Source organism: Corvus moneduloides, chromosome 3 (assembly GCF_009650955.1).
Source record: "Corvus moneduloides isolate bCorMon1 chromosome 3, bCorMon1.pri, whole genome shotgun sequence".
In the NCBI taxonomy this organism is placed as follows: domain Eukaryota; kingdom Metazoa; phylum Chordata; class Aves; order Passeriformes; family Corvidae; genus Corvus; species Corvus moneduloides.
The window spans coordinates 401,230-417,974 of record NC_045478.1 but is presented as its reverse complement, the minus strand read 5'-3'; the positions used below and the strand labels follow the sequence as shown (position 1 = coordinate 417,974).

At 68.0% G+C, this 16,745-nt stretch overlaps 2 protein-coding genes across 5 annotated transcripts; one reads left to right on the top strand and one right to left on the bottom strand.

The window, feature by feature from the left end:
* The first annotated feature begins 1,998 nt into the window (after window positions 1-1,998).
* Window positions 1,999-15,183, top strand: DPYSL5 (dihydropyrimidinase like 5). Of its 4 annotated transcripts, none has more exons than XM_032104493.1 (13): window positions 1,999-2,057; window positions 6,559-6,823; window positions 7,760-7,918; window positions 8,544-8,723; window positions 8,806-8,874; window positions 9,040-9,084; window positions 9,222-9,297; window positions 9,767-9,923; window positions 10,505-10,646; window positions 10,891-11,033; window positions 11,116-11,323; window positions 12,427-12,595; window positions 13,444-15,183. In XM_032104493.1, exons 2-13 carry the CDS (start codon window positions 6,563-6,565, stop codon window positions 13,527-13,529), a joined length of 1,695 nt encoding a protein of 564 aa, XP_031960384.1. In that variant the 5' UTR covers window positions 1,999-2,057; window positions 6,559-6,562; the 3' UTR covers window positions 13,530-15,183. The 4 variants fall into 4 exon arrangements, with proteins under 4 accessions (XP_031960384.1, XP_031960385.1, XP_031960386.1 ...); XM_032104494.1 differs by lacking the exon at window positions 1,999-2,057 and adding an exon at window positions 2,149-2,171; XM_032104492.1 differs by lacking the exon at window positions 1,999-2,057 and adding an exon at window positions 2,244-2,451.
* A 758-nt stretch (window positions 15,184-15,941) lies between these two features.
* LOC116442186 (extensin-like) lies at window positions 15,942-16,574 on the bottom strand. Its single transcript, XM_032104900.1, has one exon. It carries the CDS (start codon window positions 16,572-16,574, stop codon window positions 15,942-15,944), a length of 633 nt encoding a protein of 210 aa, XP_031960791.1.
* Window positions 16,575-16,745: the final 171 nt, after the last annotated feature.

Genomic DNA, 16,745 nt, shown 5'->3' with positions numbered 1-16,745 from the left:
CTCACCCCACCACTGAGGAGCCCGGGGTGAGGAAGGAGCAGCGGGACACTGCTGGATCCACAGGTGGGACTGTCTCTCTCTCCCTCTCCACTTTTCTATTTCTTTCTGTCTCTCTGCCTCATATTTATTGTTAAGTAAAATCCATACTGTTGACTTTGGCTTATGGTCTTACTTGCAACTTAATTCAGGCATCTCTCACTAACTGGATCTGAACAGGGCCGAGAATGAGAAGGATGTGGAGCTGCTGCAGAGGGTCCGGAGGAGGCCCCAGAGCTGCTCCAGGGCTGGAGCCCCTCTGCCATGGAGCCAGGCTGGGAGAGTTGGGGGTGCTCACCTGGAGAAGAGAAGGATCCAGGGAGAGCTCAGAGCCCCTCCCAGGGCCTAAAGGGGCTCCAGGAGAGCTGGAGAGGGACTGGGGACAAGGGCTGGAGGGACAGGACACAGGGAATGGCTTCCCAGTGCCAGAGGGCAGGGCTGGATGGGATTTTGGGCAGGAATTATTCCCTGGGAGGGTGGGCAGGCCCTGGCCCAGGGTGCCCAGAGCAGCTGGGGCTGCCCCTGGATCCCTGGCAGTGCCCAAGGCCAGGCTGGACACTGGGGCTTGGAGCAGCCCGGGACAGCGGGAGGTGTCCCTGCCCATGGCAGGGGTGGCACTGGATGGGCTTTGGGGTCCTTTCCCACCCAAATCTGTGACTGTGATGACCAAGTGTGTGCAGACCTGTCCCTGTGCCCAAGGGCAGCATTGCTGCAGCGGGACCAAGCCCAGCTGGAGAAGGTACCAGCGGGGAGATGAAGGGACAAATGCCACACGCTGCCCTGGGGAAGGAAGAGCCCCTGGCAGTGACATGGGCTGGGGCAGCTCTGTGGGAAGGACCTGGGGGTCCTGGCAGAGAAAGGCTGAATATGCACCCCTGGTGCCTCTAATACAGGGGCGACAGCAAAGCCCAGGAGACACCAAGGTGCTCAGTGGACAGGACCCGGCAGAGTCGGGCAGTGTGTGAGGAGAGGGTGGCACAACAGGAATGGGAGGAAGTGGAGGTTAGGATGGGGATGGATGAAGCAGGAGGACCCCCCAGCTCCATGACCCAGCCCTACGTCCCCACTGCTGCACCGGCTCCAGCACCACAGGCCGAGGGCCACATCCATCACTCCGGGTGTCCAATGCCACCAGTCCACCAGGCTGCTCACAGGGGATGGAGTGGGGACAGCACCGTCGTGTCCTGTCACCACACATCAGGAGCCTGAGGCCACTGAGATGTGCCAGGGTTGTGCCAGGAACTCCTGGAGGCTGCCAGGACAGTCCAGGGAACATTGGGCTGGCTGCTGATGGGATATACCGGGCTGTGCTGGACACTGCCAGGTGTTACTGGATCGTACTGGCTATTACTGGGCCGTGCTGGGCTGTACTGGGCACCACTGGGTATTTCTGGTCACTACGGGGTGTTACTGGGTGCTGCTGGACTTTACTGGGCACGTACCGGACCGTACCGGGCACTGCTTGTAGCTACCGGGCTGTGCTGGGAGGGGCTGATGGCGATGTCGTGGGTGGCCACGGGGGAGCGATGGGATGCCCTGGAGGTGGCGGGGGAGCCATGGGGGACCACTGGGTGCCATGGGAGAGGGAGCTGGGGGGCGGCCGGGCGGGGCAGGGGGGGTGCTGTGGGCAGGAGCAGGGGGGTGAGGGGCTTTGGGCGAGAGCCGGGGGGATTCCCGGGGGGATTCCCGGGGGGTTCCCGGGGGTTCCCGGGGGGTTCCCGGGGGTGTCACGGGGCATTCCCGGGGCGGCCAGGGGTCACCGGGGTCTCCGCGCGCGCTCCGTCACCACGGCAACGGCGCGCGCAGGTGGAGGGGGGCGGGCCCCGGGCTCTGGCCCCGCCCCCTCCGCCTGTCAGTCAGGCCGCGCGCAGCCCACCCTGCTGGGGGCTTGGCCCCGCCCCCGGCGGCCGGCGCTGGCGCCGATTGGTCCAGGCGGGGCTCGGCCCCGCCCCCGCGGCGCAGGTTCGGGTGAGAGGCGATCGCGGCCGGAGCGGCACCGGGAGCGGCACCGGGAGCGGGAGGTACCGGCGGGGCCGGGCGGGGCCGAGGGGGCTGGGCTGGGCTGGGCTTGGTTTTTGTTTTCCCGCACCGGCGGACCTGGCTCGTTATCGCGACGGGTTGGACAATCGCGACAGGTGCGTGTGTCTCGACGGGCGCGAGCGAATCGAGAGGCGAGGATGGAAGGGAGTGCCCCGCCATCCCCGCCCGGGGCGCTTCGTGGGGTATCGCCGGGCAGAAAAGCTGTGTGTGGCCGCCGCCCACCTATGGCGACACACCTGTCGCGACAGGGCGATCGTGTCGCGACAGCGCGAGGGGTTCGCCTCGGCAGCGTGTAATGCCGGGGACGGCTGCTCCTCCCCGAACGGGCCCAGCTCCCTCGTCGGCGCCCTGTCGCGATCGGAAGCGGAGCAGCAGGTGCGCGGGGCGCGGCGGAGCGGGGACCCCGGGGCGGTGGGGGCGCGGGGGGCGAGGGGCAGCAGGGGTCCCGCCGGGCCCGGCCCATTGTTCCGCCGGCTCTCCCGGGCGGCCCCGCCCCGGCTCGGAGCATCCTTTGTGCTGGGCGGCCCTGGGCTTTGTCTGCGGAGCCGCCCCGGGCCGGCGGGACCGGGAACCCCGCGCCTCGGGACCCGGCACGGGGACCCCCCGCACTCTCCGCATCGCGCTCCGGGACCCACCGCAGCGGCACCGCCCCCGCGCCTCGCCCGGGCCTGGCCCAGACCGGGGCTGCGCCCAGCCCAGCGCCCCGCACCGGGGGACGGCTCGGCTCTCCCGCGGGGACCCCCGGCCGGGCCCCCCCGTCTCGCAGCACCCCTGTTTCAGTGACCGCCGCTCCGGCCTCCTGCCGCAATGACCTGGGGGTCAGCGCCGGGGAGTGACGGGGAGCTGGGAGCGGGATGAGACCCGCCGCGTCCCCGCAGCCTGTGCCGGGACCCTCCGCAGCGCCCCGCGCCCGCTCGGGCGTGGCCGCGCCGTGCCCGTTTCCGTGCCCGGGCTGGGCCGGGCCGGGCCAAGGTGCCCGCGAGGGACAAGGAGCGGCCGCCCGCCCGCAGCAACTCGGGTTTGGCGGTAGCAGCTCTGATGGAGCACCCTTCAGCCGCCGATCGCGGGTCTCCTGGTCCTTCCCGGGGCGGTGGCTCGGTGGCACCGCATCCCGTCCTGGCCGGGGGGGCGGTCGGTGGGACCCCGGCAGCAGGACACCGACACCAGCCTGCCCATGCCCGTACCGGAGCCAGGGCAGGGGCAGGGCTGGGGGCCCTGGTGCTGTGACCCCCCCGCCGGGGCATCTCTCGGGCGGAGAGCGATGCCCACCCAGCCGCCGCCTCTGGCCAGGGACAGGCAGTGGTCGCGGGTCGGTGTCACCGGAGTGACGGTCACCAAGCCCAGCCTGACAAAGGGGAGTCCCCGCCGGCGGGGTGGGTGCAGGGTGGGCGCGGGCAGGGTGGGTGCCGGGGTCTCGCCGGCGCAGACAAAAGCGGGGGGCGGTGAGGGGCCCCCGGCCTCGCCGCGCCGCACAATGCGGCAGCCCCGGCACAAAGGCCGGGCCCGACAGCCGCCCCGACCCCAACAGGTGCCTCTGGCAGCCCCCGCCGGGGCTGGGGTCCCTTTGTCCCGCCGGGGTCACAGCTGTCCTCGCGGCCGGGGGCCGCCGCGGCAGCCGGCGGGGCTGGGGGGGCTGCGAGCCCCCCGAATGGTCGCGCCGCTTTGTGTGCCGGGAAGCGGCGCCGCGGCCACCGCCTGCCGAGGTGGCCGAGCCGGGGGGCTGCGGCGCGGGGTGGGCGGGGGTCCCCGGGGTGCCTGCTGGTGGCCCCCCCGGCGCTGACGCTGCGTTTCTGCCCTGCTCCGGAGCCTGTTGTCTGGCAGAAGCCTCCGGCCACCGCGCCAGGACGGCCACCGCCGGCTGATGCTGGCTGTGCCACCACGCTGCAGCGGCTGGCTGGAGCGCGGGCAAGGGCTCCGGTGCCACCAGGGCTGGTGCCATGCTGCCATTGTGGCCCGGGCTGGGGGATAGAGGGGCAGAGCCCCTGGGGATGCTCAGTCTGAGCTTGGGGGGCACTGGTGTAAGGCGGGAGCACTGGTGTGAGCGCTGGGATTGAGCTGGGGTCACTGCTGTGAGCTGGGGGGACTGACTGGGAGCACTGGGTGTGATCTGAGGGCAGTGAGGGTGAATTGGGGGCACTGGTGTGCCAGACAGGCCACTGTGGGCATCCAGTGCTGGGCACGGGGCTGGTGGTGCGGGGAGGTCAGTGCAGGGGGCCACTGACTGCTCCCTGGGGAGGGGGTGGGAAAGGTGCCTGGAACCGCGGCATGAGGGCAGCGTGGTGGCAGCAGCGTGGGTGGCTCTGTGGTGGCCAAGGCCACAGGCAGCATGTGGAGCTGCCAGCTCTTCTCTGTGCACGGTGGCCAGCCCACGCCTGTGCCCCCAGGAGTGCCCTGTCCCCTCGCCAGCCTTGCACCCCCTCTGCCATGCTTACCCCACCTCCTGTCCACCCACGGTGGCCCCCTCTGCCCCGTTTCCCCCGTGTCAGGGGTGTCACAGTGCTGGAAGCTGCGGCACCGCTGGCAGTCGCGTGTTCCATGCTCCAGATCCATCCGTCACCACAGCCCGCTTTCATCTCGGGATGCGACGTGCCGCCTCCCCGCCACCCTATCTGTACTGTGCCACCTCCCCCCTGCATCCCCTCCTGCATCTCCTGCCTGGCCCAGCCCTGCTCTGGGGTCCCAGGGGCTCATAGGGGCAGCGTGCACCACGGTGGCACTGTGGGCACCAGCTTGTCCCCTCTGGTCTCACCCCACTGAGGTGGATCTCTGCCCTCATGTCTTGCCCCTGATGTCAGTCAGGGCGGGCCCCGACTGGCGTGAGGACTCAGAGAGTGCTTGGCTGTGGCTGACCCCCTTGTTGCTGTCATCCCCCTCATCCCTTACAGTGTAGCACAGCTCTCACATGGGGCAGCAGCTTCCCCATGTGCCCGAGGCAGAGCTGGGGGGCAGCAGGGGCAGGTGTGGGTGCTGGACCACTGGGTGCCAGTGCCCAGCGTGCCACAGTGGCCTGACATGCTGCACGAGGTCACTGCCACCCCGCCGTGGTCCCTTGGGGGCTTTCTCAGCAGTGACACAGCTGTGCGTGCCAGTGACATTCCCGAGGGGGACCGCCTGCAGGACCCCGGCAGCTGCTCCTGCTGCTCTGTGCTGAGGTGAGGGCATCGGGACAAGGTGCCAGCTGGCACCAGGATCACCCACGGCAGCCCCTGTGCAGCCCAGGGGCAGGAGCCAGCCCAGGAAGGGCTGCTGTCCCCCCCAGTGCAGTGGTGGTCCCATGGTGGGAACAGCCACTTGCCCCCAGCCCCGGCAGCTGCACTGGCCTGTGGCTCTGGGAATGCCCAGCTGCCGGCAAAGCCTGGCCCAGCCTCACGGCCAGCACGGCTCCTGCCAGCTCTGGTGCCTGAGAAGCCATTTGCTGCCCAGCAGGTGTTGGAAATCCCTGGCACAGCTCGGGACGGTCCCTTCAGAGCACTGTCCCTGTCTCAGCACCCACCTGGAGCCACAGTGGGGCTGTGGCAGCACCAGCCACCCCTGCTGCAAGGTCCCTGCCCCCACCAGCAGCAGCCTTTGCCCATGGCTCAGTTCTGGCCACAGTGGACCTGTCCAAGGGTCTGGGCACCCGGGGTTGGGTGGGCAGCGGGGGCCGTTCCCACAGAGCTGGTCGGTGCCAGCATCATGTCAGCGATGCCGGACAGTCCCGCACTGCCCATGGGGGAGCCTTGGGCTTTATCTGGTGGAGGGGCCCCTGGTGGTCCCTGCAGTGGGGACAGTGAGGCAGGGGTCTCTTTGTGGGTCTCTGCAGTGAGGGGTCTGGTTTGGGGGTTCTGGTGGGGTCCCAGCCCACCTCATGGCCCCCGGGTGGGCACAGCCGGCACGTGCTGTCCCTGCTCTGATGGGTCGATGGTGTTTGACCTTCACCAAATGACTTATTGATCGTGTCTGGGGATGCCCCTCGCTGCCGGGGGCTCAGGCAGCGCTGAGGCAGTGCGGGGGTCTCTGGCGTGGGGCTGTGGGCAGAGACCCCAGGGAGTGATGCCAGCCCTGGTGCTGTCCATTCCAGTCCTGGTCGCTCACAGGGACAAGGCAGGCAGCCTGCCCTGGATGTGGTTGCTGTCACTTTGTGGGGACACCCAGCAGTGTCCCCATGGCACATGTGGCAATGGCATTGGAGGGTGGCAGGGCTGGGGTCTGGCAGCCCTGCTCCAGGTGCTGGGTCTGCAGGGGGGGTGGCACTGGCCTGGGTGCAGCCTGGAGTCACTGGAGCAGGGTTCTTGGCAGGGAGGCAGCCCCCAGCTCTGTGCCAGGGCCCCTCCTCTCCACGGATTTCCCGGGATTATCCATTGACATGGCCCGTGGAGGATGCGCAGCTGCGGGGCTGAGCCCTGCCCGCACCAGGGCACCTCTGGTGAGGGTGGGCAGCAGAGTGACCCCCAGCCCTGGGGGGCTCCTAGTGGTCACCCCGGTGCTGCCTCTGCCCTGCAGCACCATGATGGCCAACGCGGCCACCATGCGGATCCTCATCAAGGGGGGGAAGGTGGTGAACGACGACTGCACCCTCGAGGCCGACGTCTACATTGAGAACGGCATCATCCAGCAAGTGGGGCGCGAGCTGATGATCCCCGGCGGTGCCAAGGTCATCGATGCCACTGGCAAGCTCGTCATCCCGGGCGGCATCGACACCAGCACCCACTTCCACCAGACCTTCATGAACGCCACCTGTGTCGATGACTTCTACCATGGCACCAAGGTACCCCTGTGGCCTGAGCCCCCGTGTGGGGTCTGCTCCCTGCTTTGGGGGCTCCCTGGGGGCGCAGATTGGTGCAGGCAGCTCCCCGCCCCAGCACCGTGGGCATCTCAGCAGCAGCAGCAGCTCCACGGGAGCATTGTGGCATGGCACCGCCTGTCCCCATGTCCCCATCCATCACGTCCCCTCGCTGTGAGAACCCTCCTCCCACGCTGGGGCCGTGGCACCCTGTGCCAGCCCGGGGACCCTCTGCCCTCCCTGTGCCGGTGGCACTGTGTACTGAGTGTTGCTGCCTGAGAGTGTCAAGGGGCCAGCACAGGATTGTCCCTGCAGCTTGTCCCACTGTCCCCAGCGCCCACACAGAGCAGCCATTGTGCCAGGCCAGCGCTGGCCGTGCCTGTCCCCAGGGTGCCCGCTGTCCCTGGGCAGGGGGCTCGGCAGTGTGCTGAAGGGAAGAGGCCGGTGCAATGACCATGGGCGCCCTGTGCCAGGCCGGCTCCCTGTCACTGTCACCCGCCTCGTGGCACCACACCGGCGCCTCCCGAGAGGGCCAATGGGCAAAGGAGCTTTGGGGATTAGTGGGGCCGGGTGAGCCGGGGACACTGGCAGTGCCACAGCGCCTGCACTACCGCCCACGCTGACACGGCGGGGGGGCTCCCCGCGGCCCCATCCTACATGGGGCTCTGTGCCAGGGGGGCTGCTGGGTCCCTCAGCACCCCAAATCCAGTGGTTGGGGCTGAGGGGGCAGTGGGTGCCCTGGTGGTGGCAGGATGGGGCTCTCCAGATGTGTGATGCACCCAAATGCGCTGCTGCAAATGGGCAGCCATCGATGGGGCCAGGGGGCTGCAGGGGTCCCTGCCTGCACCCAGGACCCCCACCCATCCGTGGGCAATGCCATGCCCAAACGTGGCTCACGGCCGCGGTCCCTGTGCCCCGCAGGCAGCGCTGGTGGGGGGCACGACGATGATCATTGGCCACGTCCTGCCCGACAAGGAGACGTCGCTGCTGGACGCCTACGAGAAGTGCCGCAGCCTGGCCGACCCCAAGGTGTGCTGCGACTACGCCTTGCACATGGGCATCACCTGGTGGGCGCCCAAGGTGAGTCTGGCACGGCTCCGGGAGCAGCTGCCGGGGCTAATTCCCAGCCCCGCTGATCCCATTAGCTGCTTGGGGGGTGGGCTGAGCCCCCAGGATGCCTTTTGAGCTGCCCTGAGCCGGGCTCAGCAGGGCAGTGGCTCAGGGGTGCCCCGGGGCAAGGGGTCCCCGTGTGGCTGAACCCCTCACTGGGGCAGGGAAAGTGCTGCTGCTGCTTCGTGGAGGGGAGCAGGGTGCCCAGGGCTGGTGGTCCCAGCCTGGGGGGACCCCAACCCACAGCATGACCCCCATGGGGGTGGCAGGCAGGATTGGTGACCAGACCCCATCCCGCAGCACACTCAGCCCCTGCAATCCCCTCAAAGCTGCTGGAGTGGGATCAGACCTGGCTCCCGGCTGTGCTGCAGAGACACCCCAGCCCTGACCCCCCTTCCAGCAGAGCAGGGGCAGAGGAATGGTGTGGGTGTCCCCCGGGGGCAAGAAAATCCCTTCTGGTCCCCCCCAACATCTGTCACTCCCCACGTCACCCACAAATCCATATCCCGTGTCCCCAGGGGGGTGTCAGTCCCTGCCCCACGGCAGGGGCCCCTCGTGGAGTGAGGTCCCACTCTGACCCCCTGTCCCGGTGCAGGTGAAGGCAGAGATGGAGACGCTGGTGCGGGAGAAGGGGGTGAACTCCTTCCAGATGTTCATGACGTACAAGGACCTGTACATGCTGCGGGACAGCGAGCTCTACCAGGTCCTGCGCGCGTGCCGCGACATTGGTGCCATCGCCCGCGTCCACGCTGAGAACGGAGAGCTGGTGGCCGAGGTGAGGGCAGGGGCACGGGGGTGCAATGGACACCCAGCTGGGGGCAGCAGAACCTCCGCCCTGACCCCCCCAAATTCCCCAGGGAGCCAAGGAAGCTCTGGATCTGGGCATTACGGGGCCAGAGGGCATCGAGATCAGCCGGCCTGAAGAGGTAGGTGATGGCAGGTGTCACCATGCCACTGCAGCAGTGGCATGGGATGTGGCTGGGATGGTCCAGGACATCCATATGGCTGCCACCACCCATCCTTGTGTCACCCACCCGCCCATTGGTGCCACCATTGTGTGTCACGTGTGTCACCGCCGGCTCTCTCTACAGCTGGAAGCTGAGGCCACACACCGCGTCATCACCATCGCCAACCGGGTGAGTGTTCCTGCGCATCACCCGGCTGGGGGTGGGCGTCCCGGTCCCGTGGGGGTCCCTGTGCCTCAGCAGGGGTGCAGAGATCCCCGGGGAGCTGGGGTGCCATGGAGACAGCACCACTGACCCCCTCTACGCAGACCCACTGCCCTGTGTACCTGGTGAACGTCTCCAGCATGTCCGCAGGGGATGTCATCGCCGCTGCCAAGATGCAAGGTAGGGGACATGGGTGGGGACCCCCCTCCGCAACACACGTGGGGGCAAGGGGCACCTGTGTGGCACAGAAACACCCATTGACACAGGACACACATGGGCACCAGGGAGGTTTTGGGCTTGGAGGGATACGGACAGGGATTGTGGAGCTGTGGGCATGCAGAGAGACACCGGGCACCCATAGACACAGGCAGGGACAGACACACAGCACAGGAACACGGGTGTGCCTGTGGGGCCGTGCCCTGGCACAGGGGGGCACACCTGGGCCCCCAGCGCTGCTCATACACGCGGGACACACACGTGAGCACACAGGGGACACACACGGGACACACACGGGGCACACACGGGACAGAGGGCTCATGCCCTGCTAGGAACATGGGGATGCTGACACGACAGAGCACACACGTGTGCCCCTTGCACACCTGCCGTCACACACCCACCCGTTGCACACGCGTGTGCCTCCGCCTGGCAGGGAAGGTGGTGTACGCAGAGACGACCACGGCGCACGCCACACTCACCGGGCTGCACTACTACCACCAGGACTGGTTCCACGCTGCCGCCTACGTCACCGTGCCGCCGCTGCGCCTCGACACCAACACCTCCGCCTACCTCATGAGCCTGCTCGCCAAGTGAGACCTGCCCCGGGCACCTCTCCCTGCCCCACAGGCACCCCGTCCCTGCCAGCCGCGCTCGCCAGTGCTATCTGGGCATCCTGATGTCCGGCATACCCAGGTGTCCCAGGCTGGGTGCCAGGCTGTCCAGCTGTGCCATTGCCCCAGCACTCTGCTCCCTTGGCCTTGAGGCACCTCATCCTTTGGGCACCCCACACCATGGGCATCAGGCTCTCTGTGCCTCACTGCCCGGACACTGTACACCCCTGGGGACACGCTCTGTGGGTGCTGCACTTCCCAAGGACTCACTGAGCCCCACTCAGCCACTCCCTGCATGGGTGCTCCATTCCCTGGGCACCCTGTTCTCCAGGCACCCCCTGGTGTGCGTGCCCCGTTTCCTGGATGCCCCATTCCCTGGACGTCTTGCTCCCTGGGTGCCAAGAACTCCAGGCATCCCATGGTGTAGGTGCCCCATTTCCCGGGCACTGAGCTCCCCAGGCACCCCATGGTGGGGGTACCCCATTCCCTGGGTCTGGGCTCCCTGGGCACCCCAAGCAGCCCTGGCAGTGCTGTCCCCTACCCTGCTCTGTCCCCCGCAGTGACACACTGAACATCGTGGCCTCGGACCACCGGCCTTTCAGCACCAAGCAGAAGGCCATGGGCAAGGAGGACTTCACCAAGATCCCCCATGGCGTCAGCGGGGTGCAGGACCGCATGAACATCATCTGGGAGCGTGGCGTGGTATGGCACTGCTGGCCTCGGCACGGGGTGGTGCTGGGGGTTCACAGGGGCCTTGTGGGAGTGGGACATCCCATCGGGTATTCGCCCCCTGGCATGAGGGCAGTGGGCAAGGTGCTCCCCAAAGCACGCCAGTGGGTCCTGGCAAGGATCCTGGCCCCCGCAGCACACCTGGGATTTCTGGGGGACTTGGGGGTGACAGGGAGCGACACAGCCCAGCACATCCTCACCCCCACTCCGGCGGCAGGTGGGGGGTAAGATGGATGAGAACCGCTTTGTGGCCGTGACCAGCTCCAACGCTGCCAAGATCCACAACCTGTACCCCCGCAAAGGCCGGATCATCCCCGGGGCTGACGCTGACGTTGTGGTCTGGGACCCTGAGGCCACCAAGTAGGTGCACCCCATGGCAGGGGGCTGGAGAAGGGCTCCCTGTGCCCCCAGCACTCGTTCACCACCCCGTCCCCCTGCCCAGGACCATCTCTGCCAGCACCCAGGTGCAGGGCGGGGACATCAACCTGTACGAGAACATGCGGTGCCACGGGGTGCCCCTGGTCACCATCAGCCGTGGGCGTGTGGTCTATGAGAACGGCGTCTTCATGTGCGCCGAGGGCACCGGCAAGTTCTGCCCGCTCCGCTCCTTCCCGGACATCGCCTACAAGAAGCTGGTGCAGCGGGAGAAGGTACGGGGGCAATGGTGGCTGTGCCGTGGCCATGCCAGAGCAGTGCCGTGGCTGTGCCGGAGTGGTGCCGTCACCATGCTGGAGCCGTGTGGGACAGGGGCTGCGCTATGCTGACTGCTGGAGGGGACAAGGGGGCAGTGGCTGTGGTGGTCCCAGCAGCGCCAGAGGACGGTCTGTGCCAGGCCGATGCCACGCCGTGCTGCAGCATGTGACAAGAGCACAGTGTGCCTTGTGCAGGGGACAGGGGTCCCTGGGGTCAGTGTGTGACAGAGAACCCTCCCCTGGGTCCTTGCCAGCACACTGGCAGTGCAAGAGGACAGTTGTCCCAACACGTGTGTGGCCCATGGCCATTTCAAGGCATGTGCTGAGGATCACGGCTCCCCATGGCCCCCGTTCAGGCTCTGCAGTTTGCTGGGTCTCCTAAGGCAGCCCCACAGTTCACAGTGGCCCCCGATGCACTGGGACAGGGACACGTGTGGCCGGGGCTGCCCAGCAGGGTACCCAGGAGCTCTGGCAGTCCCTGTCACCAAGGTCCCACCCATGTCCCCATGCTGTGGCTCTAGGGGATAGGCTGGGGCATCGGCGTGGTGCTGATGGTGCAAGGGAAGGGAGCGGCCAGGGCCCCGTCACAGGAAGATGATGGCCAGCACTGAGGCGCTTGTCGGGAGCTCTGTGTGGCTGGGGGGTGGCACAGGGCATCGCATGGGCTTGGTTTGATTTGGCTTTGCTTGGCTTTGCTTGGCTTTGTTTGTCTTGGCTTGGCCTCGCCAGGGGGACGGGGCGAGGGGCTGCTCTGCCAGGGCCACCCACCTCCCCCAGCCCATCTCTTGCCCTGGCACTGCTTCGCACTGGGCACCCCACAGCCCGCCCAGCATCTCGCCGAGTGCCCCCTCCCCAGCCGCAGCCCCTCCCCAGCCGCAGCCCCCTCCCCAGCCCCAGCATGCCCCGGCCCCTTCCCTCCCCCCGCCCGGCCGATCCGCACCCCGCTGTAGGGCCCTGGCGTCCCGCACCCCGCCGGCACTGCGGGCCCCCCGCCGCCCCGGCCGCAGCCCCCGCCCGGCGGGTGCTGATGCTCTCTCCGCTCTCTCTCTCGCTCCCGGCAGAGTTTGAAGCTGCGGGGTGTGGATCGCACCCCGTACCTGGGGGACGTGGCCGTGGTTGTGCATGCCGGGAAAAAAGAGACGGGGACGCCCCTGGCCGATACGCCCACCCGGCCGGCCACACGACACGGGGGCATGAGGGACCTCCACGAGTCCAGCTTCAGCCTGTCCGGTAAGAGCGGGGCCGCACTGAGGGGCCTGGCGCTCCGGCCTCGGCCCCCGCGGGGCTCGCCGGAGCCCTGCATCTGGTGGCTTCTGGCACCAGCCAGGCACTTGGCCCCCCCCAGGGTGTCCCCATTCCCCCCGCCACCTCCCAAGGTGCTCCCACTGCCACCCCAGGGTGTCCTGGCATCCCTCCCCTAGGGCTGTCCTGTCGTCCCCTTCTCCAGGCTGTCCCCATCCCCCCTGCAGGGAGTTCCCACTGCCATCCCAAAGTATCCCAATCACCCCCACATCCCCCCCCCCCCTTAAGGTGCAGCCCTCCTTCTCCTGGGCAGGGGGCCGTGGCAGAGCAGGGAGTTGCCCCCGTCCTCGGATTTGCAGCCCCCCAGCCCTCGCCCCTCCCTCCGTGCACCGTCCGTCGTGTGGCTGCGCTGGCTGGGGTTCTGGGGCGGGCTGAGGGTCTGTGCCAGTCAGGGGGGGACCGGGGGTCTGTGCGGGGAAGGATGGAGCGGCGTGCTGCTCTCGGGCAGCCCCCTCGCCGCGCTGTGCCGGGGCCGGTGGCGCTCCGTGCCGGCCAGCCCCTGCTCGGTGCTCCGGTGGGACCGGGGCCGCTCTGACCCCCGGAGGCAGGACGTGGGGACTTGGGGATCCCGGACGGCAGTGCTGGCACAAGGCCAGGGCTGCAAGAGGTGCTGGTCAGTGCTTCCCCACGTGCAGCACAGACGCGGTGGGACTGGGGGGACGCAGAGCCCCCGCAGTCCCAGCAGTGCCAGCGGTGCTGGGGTGCCAGGGGGGGTCACGGGGCTGTGCCCTGCTACCCCCACCCTGACACCGGCCGACCGTCCGTGTGTCCGGCAGGTTCTCAGATCGATGACCACGTTCCAAAACGAGCCTCGGCCCGGATTCTCGCTCCCCCCGGGGGCCGGTCGAGCGGCATCTGGTAGAGCCGGGGACCTGTCCCCCAACTGAGGACCAGGCGCCGCCCCCAGCGCCCCCGGACCCCGGCTCTGGCGGGGCTCCCCTCGCCGCGGGGGCCCTGCCCGGCCCCCGTCCCGCCGGTGGGGCCATGCCGCCGGTGGGGCCGTGCGCGGGGGCCGGGGGCCGCGGAGGGCCGGGGGCAGTGGGTGCCCCCCCCGGCCCTTTTCTGTTTGCACGTTGGATTTGGATCAGTGAATTTTTGACTTGTTTGTGCATCACGTGGAAATACTCTGAAGTGGTTTGTGTCACTAGCGTAGGGGAGACACAGGGACCCCCCCTTTCTGCCCCAGCCTGCCCCCATCCCTGTACCCCATCCATAACCCACACCACCATCCCTGATCCCCACTCCTGCCCCCCTCCATCGCCATCTCCCCATTCCTGACCCCCCTCCCTATTGCTGTCCCCCTCTCCCTGAACCCAGTCACCATCCCTGAGCCCCATCTCCATTGCTGTTGTTCCCATCTCCATCCCTGCACCTCCATCTCCATCCCTGACCCCCTTCTCCATCAGCACTCCCCCCTCTCCATCCCTGCACCTCCATCCCCCATCCCTGACCGCCTTCTCCATCAGCACTCCCCCCTCTCCATCCCTGAAGCCCCATCTCCATTCCTGACCCCTCCACCCCAGCCCCCCATTCCCATCTCTTCTCTCCCATGCCTTACCTGATCTCCATCCCTGACCCCCATCTGCACCCTCATTTCTGTCCCCCCTCAAAGCCCCACTCTATCCCTGAGCCCCCATCCCTATCCCTGCACCTCCCCATCCCCGCAACCCCCCTTCCTCCCCACCGTGAGCTTCCCCAGCCCCGCAGTGAGTGGTGTCACACATGTGTGTGTCACACCAGCATGGGCCCAGTGCGGTGTCCATAGCACACACCTGTGTCACACCTGTGTCACACCTGTGTCACACCTGTGTCACACCAGCATGGGCCCAGTGCGGTGTCCATAGCACGCACCTGTGTCACACCTGTGTCACACCTGTGCCACACCAGCATGGGCCCAGTGCGGTGTCCATAGCACACACCTGTGTCACACCTTTGTCACACCTGTGCCACACCAGCATGGGCCCAGTGCAGTGTCCATAGCACACACCTGTGTCACACCTGTGTCACACCTGTGTCACACTTGCATGGGCCCAGTGCAGTGTCCATAGCACACACCTGTGTCACACCTGTGTCACACCTGTGTCACACCTGCACGGGCCCAGCGGGACGTTTGCACACAGGTGTGCACAGGTGAACCCCTGGGCAGGTGTCAGCACTCCCGCACACGTGTGTCCCAGTGTCCCATCCCTCTGACACTTGTGTCAGGCCCTACCAGGTCCCTCCTCACCTGCCAGGGTCCCCAGCACTGCTCCTGCTGCCAATGGGGGTCCGTGTGCGTGTGGCCCCCCGAGGAGTCCCTCTCCCCCTGGTGCTATTGGGGGGTGTCCCAACCCTTCCTCGCCCCCCGCCGTGTCCCCTGTGCCCCCTGTGCCCTCCCCCCTGTAGGTCCCTGTAGGTGTTTGGGGGCCGGTGGGCACCTGGTGGGGGGTCCCGTGTCCCCCCTGGGTGGTCCCGCACGGCCAATTTAGGAACATGCCGTCCGTTGTTTGCTCATTAAAGACCGTTCACAGCGCCCAGCCTGCACCTGTTTGGGGGTCTGGGGGTCACAGAGGGTCTGGGATGGGGGTTCGGGATGGGGGTCAGGATTAGGGACCCCATGGCCTCAGCATTTGGGGGCAAGCAGGTCCCAGGAGGGTGCTGGGAGCAGAAAGAGCCCTGACATGGGGACACAGGGGGGACATGTGGGGACATAGGGACATGGAGGGAGACCTAGGGACACAGAGGAGATACATGGGGACATGGAGACACGGGGAGGACATGTGTGGGTACATGGGGACACAAGTGGGACACGCGTGGGGACATGGTAAGATAAGGGGGGACACAGAGCTGGCCCTGTCACCACGTGGACATCCGCCGCTCAGATGCACAAACAGACAGGGTGCAGGGTGGATGCAAGGGGCATAGAGGGTCATGGGGGTCTTGGACAGGCTCTGGGGTCTCTTAGGGGTATCACAAGGGCTCTGCGTGTCCCCACGTTACAGGGGGGTCCCACATGTCCCAGGATAATTTGGGGCTCGGGGCCTCTGAGAGAGAGCTCACAGTGGTACTCGAGGGTCCCGAGGGGATCTCGGGAGGGTCCTGGGGACGTCCCAGAGGGGACCCCGCAGTGGTCCCGGGAGTGCTTTGGGGCTCCAAGGAGGTCCCGAGGGAAGCTTTGAAGAATCCCGAAGGGGGCCTGGAGACATTCCAGAGGGATCTCGGGGGGAGGCTCGGGGGTTCCCTAGAGGGGTCTTGGGGGGCTCTGGGTGGGCGTCCCAGGAAGAGTCTTGAAGGGTCATGGAACGGTCCCGGGAGGGTCTCCAAGGGGTCTGAGGGTTGTCCCGGGGGTGGCTGGGGGGTTCCCCGAGGGGTCTGGGGGTTGTCCCGGGGGTGGCTGGGGGGTTCCCCGAGGGGTCTGGGGGTTGTCCCGGGGGTGGCTGGGGGGTTCCCCGAGGGGTCTGGGGGTTGTCCCGGGGGTGGCTGGGGGGATCCCCGAGGGGTCTGGGGGTTGTCCCGGGGGTGGCTGGGGTTCCCCGAGGGGTCTGGGAGTTGTCCCGGGGGTGGTTGGGGGTTCCCCGAGGGGTCTGGGGGTTGTCCCGGGGGTGGCTGGGGGGTCCCCGAGGGGTCTGGGGGTTGTCCCGGGGGTGGTTGGGGGTTCCCCGAGGGGTCTGGGGGTTGTCCCGGGGGTGGTTGGGGGTTCCCCGAGGGGTCTGGGGGTTGTCCCGGGGGTGGTTGGGGTTCCCCGAGGGGTCTGGGGGTTGTCCCGGGGGTGGCTGGGGGTTCCCCGAGGGGTCTGGGGGTTGTCCCGGGGGTGGCTGGGGGGTTCCCGAGAGGTCCCGGGGGTGCAGAAGCCGCCGCCCGCCACCAGGGAGCGCTGGTCGGGCCCGTTGCCATGGCGACAGAGGGGCTCGGTCATGCCTGTTGTCATGGCGGAGGGGGCGGGGCCAGGCGCGTTGCCATAGCAGCAGCGAGGGGCGTGTCCAGCGCCGTTGCCGTGCCCGGAGGGGGCGTGGCCGTCCCCTGTTTACCGCCCGGGGGCGTGGTCAGGCCCGTTGCCATGGCAGCAGGGGCGGGGCGGGGCGGTTGGCACCGCCCGCGG

Coding starts and splice junctions, on each gene's coding strand:
- DPYSL5 (XM_032104492.1), top strand. CDS start 2,372: ATGCCGGGGACGGCTGCTCCTCCCCGAACGGGCCCAGCTCCCTCGTCG. Junction 8,875..9,039: donor AGATCAGCCGGCCTGAAGAG/GTAGGTGATGGC, acceptor CTCTCTCTACAG/CTGGAAGCTGAGGCCACACA. Junction 11,034..11,115: donor TGGGACCCTGAGGCCACCAA/GTAGGTGCACCC, acceptor CCCCCTGCCCAG/GACCATCTCTGCCAGCACCC.
- LOC116442186 (XM_032104900.1), bottom strand. CDS start 16,574: ATGACAACAGGCATGACCGAGCCCCTCTGTCGCCATGGCAACGGGCCC.